Source organism: Plectropomus leopardus, chromosome 20 (assembly GCF_026936395.1).
Source record: "Plectropomus leopardus strain MGB_pleo_1.0 chromosome 20, ASM2693639v1, whole genome shotgun sequence".
Lineage (NCBI taxonomy): Eukaryota > Metazoa > Chordata > Actinopteri > Perciformes > Serranidae > Plectropomus > Plectropomus leopardus.
The window spans coordinates 3,533,206-3,546,577 of record NC_142195.1 but is presented as its reverse complement, the minus strand read 5'-3'; the positions used below and the strand labels follow the sequence as shown (position 1 = coordinate 3,546,577).

Below are 13,372 nucleotides of genomic sequence, written 5' to 3'. Positions count from 1 at the left end.
GTCATTTTACACAGTAAAGTATCTGATCAGTGAAGCTTTCATGTCTTTGTTAATAGTTAACACACTGATGAACTTTAGACGTATAGTAGTTTTCTATGTGAAGTTCCCGTAGATATTTCTATTAGGACATAAGCAAACTGTGCAGAGGGTAATTTCCATTCCTGAACTTGTTTTGCTCCTCTTGTGATAATGCCGAACACTCTGCCTCACAACCAGGACTTCTCCCCAATCGTCACCATAAAGTTCCACATGTGATTACAGACAAGTTTTTAAGTTTCACACCAGGACGGACTGCACAGCTCACACCGCAGTATTGGCTAATGAAACTGCTTGTTAAAACTGACATGACGCGCTGGAGGAAATCACGAGTTCCAGCTGAGCCCGTTAGTGACGGTGACAACCCGTGCTTGTCACAAATACACAGGGAGGCCTCGGGTAATACATGTGCGCACAGACCTGCTGGGGAAAGTGGTGGTTCGAGCTTTCAAAACTGAAATAATTACACTTATCTTCAGTTTAGAATCAATGCGACTCAGTGGGTGACTATTCAGGCTGATCTGCATCACCAAAATAATAATTTTAACTCAAAAACACAGTTTGGATTCAAGATATCAACTCCCTCCAGTGAGCATACACCTCCTCCATTCGCTGTTAGCAGTCAAACAAAAACACTCAACACCCACACACGTTCAAGTACTCACTCATCAAAGGAATGATTCAAAAGGTTCGAGTGATTATATGAAGGCACTAAGTAGCGTCCCTGTCAATCTTTTCTCATTCCCAGGTCACCAAACACTGAATTGTTTTCATGCCCCTCAGCATCTCATAGGGAAACCCAGAGGCACCCTTTAGCATCTTTATATGACACATAGCTGAATTTGTTGTACCACGGGGTTAATGTTGGGAAATGGTTAAGCAACAAATCTACTTGGTCAGGTTTAGAAAAAAAGCAAATGTTTTGTCTTAAAATAAGTATGTAACAATAACATAAGGTGACGTAAAAACATCATATGACTTAACCCTTTGAAACCTTGATCGACTTTTTTTGTGCTTTTCTTGGTAAATGCCTTTCAAAATTATTTAAACCTTTCAACCCTGAGCAAATTGGTTAAAAAAAAAAAAGTGAAAAAGGCATTGAGCAAGAAATGTCCTGTAAATTGTAAGATTTTGTAGATTTAGATTAAAAACAAAAAATAAAACCTAAGGAAAAAATTCTAGAAAATTATTTTTATAATTACCATAATTGCTTATTTTAAATAAATTTTACAGAATCAGGATACATTTCTAAGCCTTTTTTTCCAAGTCATTTCTGTGGGGTTGTTTTTGCTATTTTTTTCAGTAATTTTACAAATTTCCGCAAATGTTTTGGTCATTCTACATAAATCGCTTGTTGCTTTGGAAATCAATCCAATTTGCTCAGTTGGGGTGCTAATTCATAGGATTTCATACAAACCATTCTATTTAAAACAAGATTGCATTAACTTTACAAAACGTGAAAACGTTCTGATGATAGTACTAGAGGGAAGGTTAGGGGCTCAGCTAAGTCAGGCTCAGGAAAACCCACTGAAAGTTTGACATCCACTGGCCCAGCAGAAGTTTAAAGATTTTGTAGGGACCAAAGTGTGTGGGTTGATAACACCATTTCTAAGACTCTGCCTCTGTGAGCAGGTGAAAACCAACATATAACATAATGTCCCTAAGCTGGTGTCTTTTGGACTCAGTGGGTGATTATTTAAGACGGAGGTTTTATGAACTGAAGGCAGCTTTTTCTGTGTTTTGCGGTGTAAATGTGGTCAGTGTTTGTGTGCCCAGAGCTGGTGTTGGATCACTGCAGGGACTGAGTGGGCTCAGTCCGTCTGCTCGCTCTGAATGTCAATGTATTCTAGCAGGCCCCGGGGAGCCAGCGGGGGTAATGCCGTTCACGCTTAATTGGGTGACAAATCCGACAAACATGATTGTAAACATCCTGAAAGGGATACCTTGACATTTTGATTTCAGTCTGCGGTTGGGTTTCATTGTTGCAGACAGTTGTTGTGTTGTTGCGGGGGTGAGTGGAGTTTCTCCATTATACCTCACTGAGCTGAAACTTGATTTCTGTGCATTGTCAAACCCCTTATAATTAAAGCAATCGCTGTTCAGGGAGGGAGAGAAATTTAAAGTTACACCCCCATGTTTTTTTGGTGAGCCCGTGTTTCCTAAACTTGCCCTCTTTCAGTGTATCCTTGTTTTTCCCAAAATGACTTTCAGTAAATCCTCCAGAGAAAAACTGAACTGTCTGTGTTTAGGTGAGTGTTTTACATGTCAGTGAAGTCGAGGCAGTGATAGAGGAACATTTTATTACAGCTGAAAAAAGGTCTCCTACTTACAAGAACTCTAAAACTTAACATTATTGCGAATGTGAAAGTTCACGCTTGACCTTAGAGCTATAATTGACAGCAATAAAAAATAATTCAAGCTGCATTTAATGGAGAATAGCATTAGTTCAAGAAGAGCAATTAAGTGCCTGTGTGTTTACATTGTTGCCAAGTCGCCATTAAATTGTTACGCACACGCTTGTAGATATTTCGTCATGGGCTTGTGTGTGTGCTGCCTACAGTAAATCACCTTGTATGAACATCACCTAAAGTTTGAACTTTGAAAAATGAAATTTAAAATATTTTAAAACCCTTTAATTTTAAGAATGTAAGGAACTGCAAAACACCCTGTTAAAAAAATAGATTTCTTCCTAATACTACTATTAGTATTTTTTTTCCATTACTCAGTTCTGTTTACAGCTGCATCTCTGACTTTTTTTTTTATTTAACCCTTTGAAACCTGAGCAAATGTCGTTGATATCAATGAGCAGCTTAACAAGACATGGCCAAAAACTAAGCAAGATCAGTAAACATTTTTTTTACAAGAAAATCACCTGAAAATGAGCAAAGAACAATAGAAGTGAAACACAAACACAAATATGACCTGAAAAAAATATATTAAAAAAATTAAAAATATAAAAAACAATAGCTAGTATTTTTTTTCCTACAACATAATTCTAAATATATAATTATAACAATTTAAATAAAAAAGGTTTTCTGTTTTTCTGTTTTTCCTAGCTTTTTTTAATTTTTTATAGATATAATTTTGTAATAATCCTCCCCCTTTTTTAAAACTAATTTTTAGGTCATTTTCTTGTCACCTTTCAATTATTTTTTGAAACTTTTTCCCCCATACTTTTTCTAAACCAGACTTGCTTGGGCCATTACTTTGAAACCTGATTTGCTCAGGTTTCAAAGCTTTAAATAACTTGTGAAAGGCACTGAAAGAAAACTTACATCAATCCACTTCTCATAGATTCAACTCTAGTTGCTGTGCAGATTTCTGAGAACTTCATAACAGTTGAACCTTTTCCTCCAAATCTAACAGCGTAAGCACTTGTGATAAATGGTTGCGACTGAAAAAGTTTTAACTGGAGTGGTGTATGGCATCATATGTGAGCTGTAGGAACTACACGAGTCATACGGTAAGACTGCATTCCAAAAATGTAATTTGTCGTCTTGGGATGTTATATGTGCATACCAACTTTTGTACATGCAGGTGCAACCAGCTGCAGGATAGCTCCGTAGCAACTTTGTAGGGGGCGCTACTGAGGCATTTCCTGACACCCAAGCCCGGGGTCCTTAGAATATCAAATTTTACACAAGTTCTGATATGTGTGCAAAGTTTCATTAGTTTTTGAGTATGCCAGTGCAGCCCCTCACTAGGAGAAAACCATGAGTGTGTGACACCTACCTGCTTCATATGTTGTGGCGTGCGCCGTCATACTCCAGGTGCTGGACTTGCGACCTTTTGTTACCATGACAGCAAACTCATACATGGTGTTTGGTTTGAGGCCGGTGACGGTGTGGCTGAGTGCCGTGGTGTCTGCAGACTGGACACATCAGAAAGTTGTGGAGTTTAGATGTTGATGAAGGTTCTCAGTCATCCAGGTCATGGTATACTTAATAGCTGTTTCGTTGGTAACTGGACTAGTTTCATTATCTTGCAGACGTTTCGCCTCTCATTCAAGAAGCTTCTTCACTTCTAACCAACTGGAAGGGAGTGCAGGCTTTAAAACCAGTGTGTGCTACAGAGTCGTTAACGTCACATATGACTCTGACTCTGAGTTTCAGAGTTGTTAAGTCCACTTGTGAGTCGTTGACCCAAATCAGATTTGTGTGGGTCATTGGGGCTAGAAGGAGCCAAGAAGTCCAGTTGCCAACGTAACAGCATTTATGGATAGAATTTAAATGGTTTTAGAGTAAAACTGCAGGAAAATGTGAAGTTGTTTATCAAGACTAAAGCTGATGCTACCATTTCATATATGTATAGCGGATATATTTAAGATAGATTTGCCTTTAAAGAAGACAATGAGGCAATATTACATGAACAAAGAGTTTCATAAAACTTAGAGAATGTGTCTGTCCTCCATCTTATTTCCTGTCTGTTGTGGAGACAGTCTGTCCTTGTCTTTGTACTTTAAAGATTACTTCGAAGACTTCAGTGTCAGTGAATATTAACAAGCAGCTGCTGCCTAAATTCAAATGTGTTTTCACTTTATGACCAGACTTCTGTTTGTCCTTGCAACACCAGGAAAATGTCTTAATTTTGAGTCTCTGATGAAAAAAAGAAAGAAGAAGAAATAACTTCTCCCTTCCTCCTCAGCTGCAGTTTATTAAGGTGAGCACACTGTCTGCCCTTGTATAGATTTCCTATCTCCTGTGTTTTTGAGTTCACAGTGTTGTTGAAGTTTCCTCTGAAATCCGGAAAGAAAAGAAATCTCAACAGGTGACAAGATCAGTGATGGATTTTTATCTTGTCTTCAATACAATCAAAATGATTCCTGGTTATGTTTTACTGCTAAGCTGTTTCTGTCAGCAGGGAGTCATTTTTTAAGAGATGTTTTGATCAATAAAATATTCTAAAAAAGACAGAAGCAACAAACACATAGAGTGCAGTGTTCCTCCAGTCTTCTTACACCCAGATTGCTGTTACTCTGCTTTGTAAAACTCCTTGATGCTCCATGATTATTGTTTACAGTTTCCATTTCGCTGTGCTGATGTTGTTACATTGCTGAGAGGAGGGAACACCTGCTTTAACTTAGCGCAGCCAGCACTGGAGGTGGCAGGTATGAAATTTTATCCCTATCAGCTGAGAAACGTTTGCTGTACTTGCACTTCTTGTTAAGACAGAGAGTTTATAAGATGAACTAGGGGGGCATGATAAACACATAACACCTGAATTTCATTGCAAGCAATAATTCCATCTCTTTCTGACAGCTTGTAAGTGATTAGCTTGTAAGAGAGCAATTGTGAGACAAAGTAATTGCTTTGCATGTCTCGTGTCTTATGCATTCCCAATCAGGACCAATGTCAAGAAAGATAAGTCTGATGTCAAGTCCAAAGTCAAGATAGGTAAGTTCCTAATCAATTACTATGTCAGGTAGGTCCAAAGGTGAATCCATGTTGTTTTTTTTAAGATTATTTTTGGGGGATTTTTCCCTTTTTTGATAGGACAGCTGTATAATGACAGGAAAGTTGTGAGAGAGAGGGGGAATGATGCGAGGCAAAGCGCCACATGCTGGAATCCAGGCCACTGCAAAGGCCTCGGCATATGGGGCGCACACTCTAGCAGGTGAGTTAGAAGCCGCCCCGCGAATCCATATTTTACACAGTGTTTAAAATCCTAAATAAAGAACAAGCCACAAGCCAAAATACATTGGGCGAATAAAAGGTCCGTCAGTGTACTGCAAGTGTTGAAGTTTTATCTTAAGACAGGTAATTCCAAAACCAAGTCTTAAATCAAGACAAGTAAAGTCCCAAGACAAAACAGGTCCCAAATCAAGTCCCAATTAAAGACAGGTCATTCCTGGGCCAAGTCTAGTCTGAAGTCAAGACTGGCAGATCTCAAGTCAAGTCACAATTGAAGATAGGTAAGTCCAAAGCGTAGCGACAAGTCATGATATTTTATTCCCAAATCATGCTCCATGTCAAAACAGGTAAGTCCCGAGTCCTGTCCAAATTTAATACAGGTAATTCCCAAGTCCAATCTCAAGTCAAGTCTAGTCCTAAGTCAACACCAGCAGGGCTCAAGTTAAATCCCCAGTCAAGACAGGTACGTCCAAAGTTTAGCAACAGAACAACATTTAGTTCCCGAGTCAAAACGTGTAAGTCCCAAATCCAGTCCCAATTAAAGAAATATAGTCTTAAGTCATGACAGGTAAGTCTAAAATAATGTCCCAATTTAAGACAGGTAATTTCTAATTCAAGTCCTAAGTCAAGACTGTTCAGTACCAAGGCAAGACCAAAACTATGAGGATAGTCAGGAATGTCGCCCAAGCTGTTTTTAATAGGTTTATTAATAGGCATGATTTTCAAGGTCTGGGTTCGGGGATATCATGTAATTCTGAGTAAAAAGTCCAAGTGAAGTCACAGGTCATAGAGTCAGGTCTTTTTTATTTTGTCAAGTCAGTTCTAAAGTCATCACATTCATGATTAAATTCTCAATCATATAACACATGACATCATTTCAGCATCTCTGACAGAAAAAATACTAACCTAAGAAGTGCTGCACATTAACATCATGGACTGACTCTGTGTGTTTACCTTGTACTTTCCGCTGGTGGAGTAGCTGGTCTTCCATTTGACGGAGTAGTACCGGACCTCAGACGCCTTCTGGTTCTTGGTCATGGAGTTGTCAGCCCAGGAGACACGGACTGAGTCTGAGGACAGAGCCACGGCTTGGACCCCCACCGGGGGGATCATGGGAGTGCTGGTGTCTGGCATGGGAGTGGGGTATTTATCAAAGAGATGGAAGAGGTCATCCTCAGATGGGTCAATGGGGTCTGAGGGGGGGTGTTAACAGTAACGGTTGTTTGGGGATAATTAATGAAATCATACAGTGTAATGAATGCGTGATAATGAAGATTTCATATATGCAGACAACAGTGGCACAAGCATATTCAGATTAATACAGGTTTGTTATGTGTTCATATGCACATGTGTAAAATAAATAAATACATAAGATGACATGCAAGTTTGGAAGTGACATGCAACAGGCAGCCATGTTTATTTAAAAGCAGGGAAGGAGGAAACAGAAGTGGATGGATGAGGAAGTGAAAAACAGGAGAGAGAAAAGGAGAGAAAAAGACATAAAGTAAGTAGACAGTGGGAGATAAAAAGTATCTATTACTTTAAACAGGAAGTGAAACCTCAAATCCACAGAGGGGCAAAACTTAAAGGTCAAAACAAACTTGGACATTTTAACATTTTTAGCAATTTTTGATTGCTATGCTGACTAGTGCGTTTTTATAACTGATAGAACTGATTGCTAGAGCTGTAGAACAAAAATAAAGTTTTAATAAACTGTATTCATTTAACCCTTGAGGATCTGGGCAAATTGGACAGATTTCTTTAAAAAAAAACATGGGAAAAGAGTAATGAGCAATGAAGAAGAAATTAACTTTTTTTTAAGTGGGGTTGTGTGGGGAGAGACCATCACATACAGCAGATGTCCCCCATCCATTTTCCAATTCACGGTAAAACTAAAGTGATTCACACTGGAAATTGTTTTTGTACCTTTAGTATACATGAGGTGCCAGAGTGCATAAAATAGCATAAAAATAGGGCTTGTTAATAAAAAAGCCCCCCAAAAGAGGTCCTAGCTAAGCCCCTCACATCCTAAAATCCTAGAAATGTCCCAAAGTCCTAGGAATGTCCTGAAATTTACAAAATGTCCTAAAATCTAAGAAATGTCCTCATCTCTGAGAAATGTCCTCAAATCCTGCGTCCTATAATCCTAGAAACATGCAGGGGGGCTGCTGCATTTAGCAAGTATAATATCCCCATAAAACCCAATTTTTCATAATAATTTAAGAATTCTGAACTATCCCTTTAATTCCTTTTTAAGAGTTAGCGTTTAAAAAAAGAACAAAATCTGCCCAAATTTAAAATGTGTGCCTTCCATCTGACACTATATTATTTTTCCAGCCATCACATCAGTTCAAACTGTTGGTTTCTGTGTACTTGAACAAATGAAACCCATCTGTGGATCTGTGGCTCAGCCAATCAGAGAGCAGACGCTGCCTTCACGTGCTTTCAGAAACACTGTGGATGTCAGCATGTTTCTGGAACCTTCTGTGAATCAAATCAGCATCAACATGTTGTTGAACTGCTTCACTGTGAACAGAAATAAATACAAAAGTATAAAACTTTACACCAATTATGTTTCTTGACATGCAGAGCTGTATAAGATATCAGTGTGACCTTTGAATGAAGAGTTGAAGGCTGCAGGAGCACCTGAAGGCAGCAGAATATGAAACAGATGCTAACAGAGCCGGAAAAAGGTAGAGATAAAGATATAAACACACATTAGCTGTGAACGCTGTTTTCTGGTTCACTGCAAAGTCACTGTCATGAATTTCAACTCAATCGTTATTTTTAGTTTAACGCAGTAGAAAAGCCTGCAGGGCAGCTGGAGATGATGATTTTTAATGCAGGATAAATTTCTGTGAAGTTTGTTACTGATTGTTTTCCTTTTTGTACCAAAATTTTACCAACTGGGTTTGCATAAGGGAAAAAAGATATAACAATTAAACTTAAAATGAACAATAGAATGCATAAATACTAAATAATATCAAAAAACAAGTCTGAATGTTGCTCTAGTTTCAGGAATGAGACCAAGAGAAGCTGATCTATGCCTGTCCCTCTGCACCTGTTTTTTGATTCTAACATCTAATTTTATCTCAGTGTCTTCTCACCCACACACACACAAATTTCAGAAGTGTAACTGGAACAAATCATGTCTAACGCTGCAGTTGAACAGACCGCTCAACCTCCCCATTGGCCCTAAAAACCTTCAAACTTTCTGGACTGTTGATAGGCCAAAGTGGGCTTAAGGTGCAAATGGGCTCTTTGTTGGTCACCATTTTAACAGCTGGTTCTCACTCTGAACTTGTCATATAGCGCTGCTCTGTCAGTGCTTTTGGTGTACAAGTGTCGTGCCAAAAGTCATCTTCCGCATCCAACCTTAATGCAGCTGGACTGCGTCAGATAAGAACGCAGTCAGACAGAACCGGTGTTGCTGTTATCATACGCTTGCGGGCAGCCGAACAGCACCAGGTTCCTCCACAACGAACGTGCACAGGTGACGTAACTTGAGAACGTGGCCAGACGGAACCTGTCACGTGTGCAAGACACACTGAAGGATAGCGTCAGGTAATAGCAATGCCAGTAACCACATAATATAAGGCGTGCAACTGTGCTTAGAGGGCACGTGGGTGGAAAGGTGGATGGGTCCCACAAACAACAAACTTTCATGCCTAAACCTAACCACTGTGACAGTGTGCACTATTGTATAAACATAAGGACCATGCTGCTTTCTGCATGCTGTGACATCAGGGCTGTGTCATCCTACCATGACATCATCCCACCACATGCTTTTGTTGACATCACCATAACTGCATTCGAGTGTAAACAGCTGACGTGGAAGGATACCTAAAACGTCATAGGTAGAAGCGGCCAAAAGGTCACTGACAGAGCCGCACCATGTGACGAGTTCACAGTAAGAACCTGTCAGGGTTAAAACTGGCCCTACAATGACCCGCTGACCCTGGTTGATTCTTGTTGTAACTAACAGATCCCTATCAGTGGCCTAGTTCTCCCCATAAAGGCCCCACTTACAGCCAAAGATCAGCTTGATGTCAGACCTCTTGCTGCCAATAATTGTTGAGCTATTCAAAGAGCTCCAGTGTTGTGCCCATTGTTGGGTCTTTCCCCAATTACCAGAAGAAAATGTTAGCACTGAACATTTCTCCAAACCACAACTATGTTACACTTGCACATTTCATATGTATCATATCAACATTTCTAAAGTGACGTAGTAGACTTTTTTGGTGCGTCACCTAGGTGAGATGCCAATGCTCAAGACCAACAAACAATGAAACCAAACCACGCCTACCTATGACGCTTTAGGTATCTTTCTGTGTCAGCTGTTTGCACTCCTGGATGCCATTACTGTGATGTCAACAAATGCACATGGTGGAATGAAGGAGCATGGTCCTTATGTTTACATGACAGCGCAGACTGTCACAATGGTTGGGATTAGGCAACAACGTCACGGATGGTTAGGGTTAGGCAAAAGAGACACATGGTAAGGTGTAGGAAAAAACCCTTACATCCACACAGGCAGCAAACTCCACACTCCAAAATTCAGTTGTTTGTAGTACTTATCCACCTCCACCACCCCATCTTATTACGAGACCCTGTCCTTCAGCATTAAATGCGCACATGACCGGTTCTGTCTGGCCGCATTCTCAAGAGACACTGCCCGTTTGCGTTGCATGTGGATGCCCTGGGTACCTTAAAGCCATCCGCCTGCATACAAAAACAACGCCATCAGTTCTGTTCAACCGCATTCTGATCTGACACCATCCGTGCATGTTGCATGTGGACACTGAAGGTGGCGTTTGGCATCACACTCATACATCAAAAGCACTGACAGAGTGGCGGTATTTTTTACAAGTTCAGAGTAAAAACGGGTTGAAAAAGGGGCTGTAATGTTTGATTTCCCTCTAATTCCATACATTTGAAGAACATCAAACAGATCGTGGTCTTGACTGTCGGTGTGAGTTCATGTGAAGGCAGCATCAGTCCTGGGAGATGAAGGAGTCTCGTCCTGTTGTGTGTTCAGTCTAAACGAGACCACTGAGAGAATCAACACTGACACATAATGTGCTGCTGCTGAAGAGCGATGTACAGCTGCAGGCCAACAGAGAGAGAGAGAGTGAGAGAGATTGATGAAAGAGGGGTTTGGAGCTGCGGGGCGAGCTGCAGCGGGTGCTGTCGTGGTTTAACTGGTCGTCCAGCATCACAATAAAGCTTGGGTCAGGACAGAATACTGATGAGGACGGAGGACACGCCTCCTCTTCCACCTCCTCCTCCTCCACTGGACTCCTCCCTCTACTCTCTCCTCCTTCCCTTTCTTGTTTCCTTACTCTCTACATTCCATCTCTGTCTACTCACTATTCTCCTCTTTTACATATTTTGTTGCACTCTTCATTTTTTGTGCTGCATATTTCCCTTTCTTCCTCCTCCCACCTCAATCCCGTTCTCCTCAGCTAACCTTCCACCTCTCCATCTGTCCTCCTTTTATTCCTCTTTCTATTACTTTTTCCATCACTTGCTCATCCACCAGACTTCCCCTGTGCTTTGCTTCCTCCCTTCTTTCTCCTTCCATTGTTTCATATTGCTCCCATCCCTCCTCCCGTCTCCCTCCTCCTCTCTCTCTGCGGTCCTCCAGTCCTTGATTAAATGGCGGCGTGGTAGTTGGTTGAGGATCAGTTCTGTCTCTGCAGTGTGTGGGCGGCGAGGCGAGGACGAGGCAGTATATTAACGAGGATCCCACCGTTAACGAGACGTTTTTTTAAAAGCTCTCGTAAAAAAAAAAAAAAAAACAGCAGCCTGCCACCATAAAGTGACGGAGAGTTCAGCCTGTCCCGGCATGACAAGACAGAGAGAGTGTGTGTATCTGTGTGTGTGTCGCTGTTGATGACCTTGTCAGAACAGTAATGGGTTTAGTTTCTCTCAGCCCTCGGGGTCTCAGCTTATCAACTCCTGACTGTCACACCACAACTCCATGTGAGGATGTACATCTCTGGAAAACTATCCCTACAGATTTACGGATGTTTTCACATACTTCTACACAACTCCAGATGTTTTTGCATATCTCTACAGAACTTGAGACATGTCTACATATCTGGACAGAAATCCAGATGTGTATACATATCTCTTTAGGTCTACATATCCCTATTAAGTTCCAGATATGTTTACATATTCCGATATGAACTCCAGGCTACCTATTTTTACAGATTTCCAGATGTATTAATATCACTCTAAAGAACTCCAAATGTGTTTACATTTCTCCAGAGAGCTTCAGATGTGTCAAGATATCTCAATAGAACTCTGGATGTGTTCACATATTTCTAAAGAATTCCAAATGTCTTTCCATGTCTGTAGAACTTTAAATGTGTCTTGATATCTCAGTAGAACTTTAAATGTGTCTACATATCCTTATTAAATTCAATATATGTTTACATATACTTAAAGAACTCCAGATGTGTTTACATATTTCTACAAATCTCCAGATGTGTTTACAGCACTCCATAGAAATCCATATGTTTCTACATATCACAATAGAAAAACAGATGAGCTATCATGTTTCGATGGATCTCCAGATGTTTCTCTCTCTACAGAACTTCAAACCTGTTTAAATATCTCTATAGCTTTCCAGATATGTTAACATCTTTCCACAAACTTCCAGATAGGTCTGCATCTCTCTAAAGAACTCCAAATGTGTCTACCTATCTTTATAGAACCCTGTATGTGTCTACCTATCTTTATAGAACCCCTTATGTGTCTTCTGCATATATGCAGAAGAGATCCAGATGCAGATAAGCTCCAGCATAGATCCAGATGTGTTTACATATCCCTAAAGAATTCCAGATGTATTCAATATTTCTACAGATCTCAAGATGTGTCTCCATATATCTACAGAACTCTAGATCACATCCTAATAGAAATCCAGATGAGCGAACATGTTTCCAAAGATCTCCAGATGTGCCTTCATATCTCTGAAGAATTCCAGATATGTTTAAGTGTCTCTACAGAACTTTAGATTTGTCTCAATATCTCAATAGAACCTCAAATGTGTTGACACATCCCTATAGAATTCCAGGTGTTTCTAGATATTTCACAGAACTCCAAATGTGTTTACATCACTCTATAGAACTCCAGATGTCTACATATGTCTATTGAATTTCAGATGTGTTAAAATAGTTCGACAGATGTCCAGATGTGTCTACATATCTCCACAGAACTCAAGATGCATTAACATATATATGTCTACAGACCTCCAGATGTTACTACATATCTTGATAAATCTCCAGATGTAAAAACACATTTTAATAGAAATCCAGATGTGTCCAGATGTAAGCTCTATGTCTTGATAGAACTCCAAATGTGTAGAATTGCTGTAGAATCCCAGATATTTCTACATATTATTGCAGATCTCCAGATATGTTTACATCACTCTGTAGAACTCAAGATGTGTTTACACATCTCTATTGAATTCCAGATGTGATAACATATGTCAACAGATGTCCAGATGTGTCTACATATATCTATATAACTACAATTGTGCCCAGATATTTTAGTAGAACTCCTGATGTGTCTAAATACCTCCATAGAACTCCAGATGTGTTAATGTATTTCTTAATTACTCCAGATGTGTTGAAATATCTCTACAGAACTCCATATGTGTTAACATAGTTTTAAAGAGCTCCAGTTCTGTTAACATTTCT

The 13,372-nt window shown here is 39.9% G+C and overlaps 1 protein-coding gene across 2 annotated transcripts in view; it reads right to left on the bottom strand.

The window, feature by feature from the left end:
• Positions 1-13,372, bottom strand: part of dcc (DCC netrin 1 receptor) — a 352,843-nt gene that overhangs the window by 82,101 nt on the left and 257,370 nt on the right. For both annotated transcript variants that reach the window (XM_088070760.1, XM_088070761.1), the window contains 2 exons: positions 6,621-6,859; positions 3,769-3,907 (listed from right to left, as the gene is read on the bottom strand). In XM_088070760.1, coding sequence (XP_087926886.1) covers positions 3,769-3,907; positions 6,621-6,859 — 378 coding nt within the window. The remainder of the gene's footprint in view (positions 1-3,768; positions 3,908-6,620; positions 6,860-13,372) is intronic.